Source organism: Rhinolophus hipposideros, assembly GCF_964194185.1.
Source record: "Rhinolophus hipposideros genome assembly, chromosome: 20".
NCBI lineage: Eukaryota > Metazoa > Chordata > Mammalia > Chiroptera > Rhinolophidae > Rhinolophus > Rhinolophus hipposideros.
The window spans coordinates 13637034-13644056 of NC_138066.1; the positions used below are offsets into that span (position 1 = coordinate 13637034).

General features: G+C 37.8%; 1 protein-coding gene across 1 annotated transcript; it reads left to right on the top strand.

Moving 5' to 3' along the window:
* Nucleotides 1-4737: 4737 nt before the first annotated feature.
* Nucleotides 4738-5676, top strand: LOC308488867 (olfactory receptor-like protein DTMT; the record flags this gene model as incomplete). Its single annotated transcript, XM_081029097.1, has 1 exon — nt 4738-5676. One exon carries the CDS (start codon nt 4738-4740, stop codon nt 5674-5676), a length of 939 nt encoding a protein of 312 aa, XP_080885223.1.
* Nucleotides 5677-7023: the final 1347 nt, after the last annotated feature.

Consider the following 7023-nt stretch of genomic DNA (forward strand, 5'->3'; position numbering starts at 1 on the left):
CTGTAGCACAACTCCTGCAGGATGATTTAGAAGGCAATTTTCCTCACTGTTTTCCACTCTCAACAGTGATTCCATCTCTATGTGTAACTGGGAAGCACCAGACTTGTTAATGGGAATTAACAAATTGTATATTTTATACTTTGCAAGTATCAATCATTCCAAACCTACAATTCTGTGAAGTATGGAAGATTCAGTGATGGTGGAATGTAATGCTGGAAAAGTTCAGCTATTGCCAAGGTCACAGGCCAGTAAACAATGGAGTTCGACTCCTCTGGGCTCCAGAATATTGTGTTTGGGGGCAAGTTAAACAGTATGTAAGAGAGCATCCTGAGAGCTCCTTTCTGAGAAGCCAGTTTTCTTTCCTCTCCAAGCGCGCTCTTCATATTAATAATTCCTTTACCTAGGGATAAGTTCAACGCATAATGTGACAGGAAATCATCTCTATTCTGGTTCCAGTGTATTGTTTCTGGACAATAGCTTCTTCCTTCCCACATGCTCCATACATTCTCTACTAGACCCAAGTGTCTGTCCTCTTCGGGAGAGGAGAAAATAATGGTAGGGGTTCTTGGGAAAATACTGCGTCCTAATCACAGAACCTAATTATGATAATAGTAAGTCTTACTAATGCCATAATGTCTCATTGTATAGCAAGTTTTTTACATAGATTGTTCCATTTTTTCCCTCTCTTGTCATGATAAATTAGATACTTTCATGTCTATTAAGCTGATGGGAGAATTCATTGTAGGGTAGTTAAGTTCGTCAGCCAAGGTCATGAAGCTGGTACTATGCAGTAAGGTAATCCCAGGAGAACTGGCTCCAGGGACCTAGCACTTAAATACTGTGTATGCCACCGTGGGTTCACCCATTCTCAGCTGCTCCCCTGGCATCCCCCAGAATGTTCATCTTAGTTCTATTCTCTTCTAAGTTTTACTCCCTGCATAAGGTCCCCCCTGGGTCAGTGAAGTCTTCAAAGGGAGACAGATTTTCTACATGAGTCAAGGTATTGCTAATCTAGGTAACAAAGAAATCAAAGTGGGAGAGCCATGTTCCCAGTAGTTCCAGTGTCACAAAGTGAATCCTAAGCTGTGGTGGCTGGGGTTTAGTGCCTGTAGATGGTGAGAGAACTTCACTGCCTTCAGCAAGTCAGCCCGTCATGTCTTTCTGAGTGTGAGCAGCCCCTGTGGTCTGAACTGTCCCCAGGCTGGGCAGGCAGGGAACATTGTCTCCGATCAGTTTGGGCTCATCCTCACCTTCCTCTTATCTTCTGAAATGGGTGGATGAGGGGGTGTAATTAGCTGGGTTGGTAGACAAATATGGGCTTTCTGTGGAGTACAATGCCAGGAGCGGAGCAGCGAGCAGGGTGCAGGAGTGAGTGGTGGATGTGGGGTTGCAGAGTCCCCACTTGGTTTTGCACACTACAAAAGTATTCTGGTGGCCATTGGATTGGCTCTCCTCTCCCTGGCCTGTACCTTCTTCAGCCTCAAATGGTGGACTCACAGGGGCCTCAGCACCTATACAAGTGGAGGAGGAAGCACTGAGGGAGGATCAGATTAGGTGTTTACTGTCGTGACCAGACCCTCACCAGAGTTTGGGTGCCCTCTGTATGTGTCCCCATTGGCTTCATTAGATGCTGCCTCAGGCAAGTCTCCTGTTTATCTAACAAACCAGTCATGCCTGGGATGATGTCTAGTGCTTCACACCTGGGACTCTTCTCTCTTCCTTAGAGTTGACTGTTTCACTCCCTTTCACCCTTCAGTGGCCCGAAGACCCATTTCATTTCTCTGAATTAGGGAGTTTTCTAGCTTCTTGGAGAAATGGGCCATTTATTTCCTAGGTGGGCCTCTCTGTTGCTGTGCTTTTTGTGAGCTGATTACACTGAACTTTTCCTCAATCTGATTCCCATCGGCTTAATATAATCCAAAAATCCTCAAAATCTTGGTATGCCAATGGCACTATTTCTCATTTCCCAGCCCTGCTACATACTGAACATTTTTTTAACATTTCCTTTTAGGTGGTCATAGAATATGTCATGGAGAATTTGTTCTTTAGATTAGTACTGTCCAATTTGGTAACCATTCACTACCTCTGGCTGTTGTTTACTTGACTGTGGCCAGTTCAAAAAGACATGTGTCGTATGAGTAAAATAGACTTTGAAATTTGATGAAAATAGATGCATGATGCATTTTAATTTTTGAAATCTTGATTGTACTGAAATGAAGATATCCTGGATATATTGGCTCTGAGAAATGTTATTAGGATTAATTTTGCCTGTTTCTTTTGTGTTTTTAAATGTGTTATTGAAAATTTAAATTACTCACATTTGGGGCTTGCATTTTATTGCTGGTGGTTGTTTTAATCAGTATACTTCATTTTGATTGCCCCCCAATGTTTTGATTGTTTAAATGCTTTACTAATATGTGTAATTTTAACTCGTGATAAGACAGATCATTTGCTGATGTATTTCACAAATTTCTCAGAAAGTTGACCTAAATGGGGCGTGAAACACACCACTTAATGATTGTGCTTTTGCTCCAGTAAATTATGTAGCTTTGTGTTGAATTTTAGGTTCTAGAATGCCTTATGCAGAGCCTGGGGATTATTTGTTCCTTGTAAGTTTGAAAAATCTAGAAAGCCTCCTGGCCCAAGGGTTTTAAAAATTGCAATATAATTTACACATGGCACAGAAATGTAAGTGCTCAGCTCACTGAGTTTTATTTCCCTGTAAGCACCTGCACAAATCAAGATACAGAGCATTTACATTACCACAGAAATCTCCCTCGTGCCCTCTCCTAGTCAATATCCATGAGTGTCTAAGGTAACCACTATCCTGGTTTCTGTCACTGCAGGTTAGATTTGCCAGCGCATGAACTGGATTCTTTTACTCAACATTCATATTTTGGAGATTTTATCTATGTTGTTGTTTGAATCATTAAAGTTCATTATTTTCATTGCTCTGTAGTGTGTCAGTGAAATGAATATGCCAGAACTTGCTTATCTATTTTCCAGATGATGGACATTTAGGTTGTTTGGTTTTAGCTGTTATGACTGAGCTACTGTTGGTAATTCTATTACACTTCTCTTTGGAAACATTTGTTTTCATTTATTTTGGGTATTTCAGGAGTGAAATTTCTAATCATAGTGTAGGGGAATGTTAAACTTTAAGAAACTACAAACAGTTTGGAAAACGGTTTTACTATTTTACATTCTTATCAGTGATGTATGAGAGTGTGAATTGCTCCACATCCTGGCTGACATCTGATATTGTAAATGTTTCTCATTTTAGCCATTCGGGTGGGTATGTAGTAGTATCTTCAGATTTTAATTTTCATTTCCCTGATGACATTTTCATAGGTCATTGTTGCCCTAAGGACTTTTATAGGATATTGTTTTCTTTCTGTTTATTTCATATTTGTTGCTCTCTTTATTATATATTTTAATAATCTATTTAGACACGTGATATATTATTGATATATTGATATATTATTGAGCCAATTTTTGCAATTTATCTTTACTTAGAAAAAACTCATTCAGATTTTCAAATATATTTGAGAAATTTTAGGATAATTTAAAATTTGCCTTTGTGACTATATCGTTTTTCTTATTCCTAATGTCTTACTGTTATTTATATCTTTTAAAATATCAGATTGGCCGGAAACTTTATTGTATTTTTTTATTATTTAATGTAATTTTAAATTATTTAACCCCAGTAAACTTTAATTAAAAAATTAGTTTGTCCAGTTCTGTCTATTTCGTTGATCTTTGGAAACAAAAGCACTGATATTATTTGATCCATTTTACTGCTTTTATGTATTCCAATTTGTTAATATAGGCTTTTGTTTTATCAATTGCACAATCCTATTTATTTGAATATTTGCCACTCTTTTTCAATCCTTTCCAGCTTAACACTGTCATCATTTATTTTCAGTTTTTTTACTTTATTAGTGGAAACTTGGCATGGATTTTTTTCTTCTCTCCAACACATCTATAAGGCAGAGGAATACAGAAATACTAGACTACTTCCTTCCTCCTTTCAGATCATGCCCATTGACTCCACTCATGAAGCAATTATGGAACGTTCTCATAGAATTCAGGAAGATGCTTGAATTGGATGTATAACCTCAGATGCCTTCAGAGTTTTGCTGTATGTATATACTTATTTTTGTATTTGGTAGAGGACAAATAAAATACTGAACTTATGAGTGTTTGATTAGAAACTATCTTTTTGAAAGTTCTGCAGTTTCTATATGTGTGAATGCATATCTATAGGTTCATACTTTAATAGCAATTATGCTTTAAAAACATTTAACTAATTAATTAATTAACTTATTATTTTTTTTCAGGTGTACAGAACAACATTGTGATTAGACATTTACACACTCCAAATTTCCTACCCATCTGATACCGTACATTGTTGTTACAATACCATTGACAATGCAAATTACATATCCTATTCCCTACATTGTAATTTACATTGTAACTGTGTACCTATTTTTTAAGTTATAATCGACAATCAATATTATGTTATATTAGTTTCAAGTGTACAGCGTAGTGATTAGGCATTCATATAATTTATGAAGTGATTCCCCCAAAACCCAAGTACCCATCTGACACTATATACAAATATTACACATTATTGACTATATTTCCCAAACTGTATTTCACATCCTCATGACTATTTTGTGACTAGCAATTTAATACAAATTATTTTTCATTTTAAAAAGGTGACAGAACAGCAACATGAAAATGGGAAACCAAAGTATAGTCTCAGAATTCCTCCTCCTGGGCCTGCCCATTGAACCAGATCAAAGAGACCTGTTCTACGTCCTGTTCCTGGTCATGTATCTTATGACCGTCCTGGGGAACCTCCTCATCATCATGCTCATTCACCTGGACTCCCACCTCCACACGCCCATGTATTTCTTCCTTAGCAGTTTATCGTTCTCTGACCTCTGCTTCTCCTCTGTCACAATGCCCGAGTTACTGCAGAACATGCAAAGCCAAGTCCCGTCCATCCCCTACACAGGCTGTCTGACCCAAATGTACTTCTTCCTGTTTTTTGGAGACTTAGAGAGCTTCCTTCTAGTGGCCATGGCCTATGACCGCTATGTGGCTATTTGCTTCCCCCTGCACTACACCACCATCATGAGCCCCAAGCTCTGCTTCTCCCTGGTGGCGCTGTCCTGGGTGCTGACCACATTCTATTCCTTATTACACACTCTGCTCATGGCCAGGTTGTGTTTTTGTTCAGACAACGTGATCCGCCACTTTTTCTGTGACATATCTGCTTTGCTGAAGCTGTCATGCTCTGACACTCGAGTTAATGAGTTGGTGATATTTTTCATGGGAGGGCTCACTGTAATCATCCCATTTTTACTCATCATCACGTCTTATGTGCGAATTTTGTCCTCCATCCTCAAGGTTCCTTCTACTGGGGGTATTCGCAAAGCCTTCTCCACCTGTGGTTCCCACCTCTCTGTGGTGTCACTATTCTATGGGACAGTTATTGCTGTCTATTTATGTCCATCAGCTAACAATTCTACTGTTAAGGAGACTGTCATGTCCATGATGTACACTGTGGTGACGCCCATGTTGAATCCCTTCATCTACAGCCTGAGGAACAGAGACATGAAGGGAGCCCTGGGAAGAGTCTTTTGTAGAAAAATATTTTTTTGTTAATATGATGGTAACACTTGAGGTTTTCACATAACTTTATTCAGTAGGTATATTATTAATAATATTGGAACATTACCCAGATATTTTTCCTCACCATAGAAATTTCAGGAAGATGAGACACGATATAATTGTTCAATATGTAAAAGGGATGACTGGGAACTCATAGCTGAACTAGGGAAAGAAATCTTTGTGACCTCTGACTTGGCTTTCCTGTTTGGTTTCCCCTGTAGATCCTGGAAAGCATAGTTGAAGAAGTACTATTTTAAATGATCTCCATACCTTACATTTTAACTAATTCATTACAGGATATTATTTTTTAAATCAGAACTCTGCTTTGATTGTAGTATCATTTTTTAAATGATTCTCTGTACTCCTAGGTCACTACTAAATAAAGTCTAGACAACATCTCAACCTCGCAGGCTTTCTATAACTGGTTCCTACTTACCTCTCCCTACACAAGATTCACTTCTTTTTATCTGTTAACCATTTTTTCTTCTCTGATTCAAATTGGCATCTACTTTGTATTTTCTGACTAGGCTGGGACTGAAATTGATATTTTTCATTAAATTTATTGGGGTGACATTGGTAATTAAGTCATACAATAGGTTTCCAGTGTACCATTTGATAATACATCGTTTACATATTGCATTGTGTGTTCACCGCCCAAACACTTTTAAAACAAGAGTGTATTTTTTCTTTAACTGAGAATAATGAATATCCAGGAGCCCAGGAGTTTATTTCTCCAGCAACGGGGAAAGAAGCTAGAAGGTGGTATACAAGTTCAGAGTTGAACGATGCTTCACTTTTCTTGGTATAATAGTTTGGACTTCAGAAAAGAACTTCACAACTATGTTTTTATTCTAGCCTCACGGTAATTCTAAGGAAGTATAGAAGAAATTATCACTATTTTACTGACTGAAACATATGGTGTTCAATTACTTGCCAAGTTACACAGTGTGTGAATTGTTGAGTGTATGTAAGATTCCAGACTATATGATTCTACAGGTTCTTCTTATTTTCTTTACTTCAACAAGAAGTGGACCAGCCATTAAAAAACTAACAAATAAACAAAGGAAACTCTTGGCTCCATTTGTGGCATGCACTAGGTTTCCAACCTTGGTCTATTTGTGTCTTTTCCAAAACAGCTGTGGAAAACTCTGAGGTAAGGGTGACTGCTCCTTCTTCTCTCCACCCCTTATATAACCATCTCTCCGCTACACCCAAAACTTGTAGTATTATTTTTCAAACATGAAATTTAATAACTTCATTAGATTTTTTTTGGTATCAGCTGACATTTGTTACATTTTTTTAATAACACAGCAAATCCTTTTGATTTATAAATCTGTATCT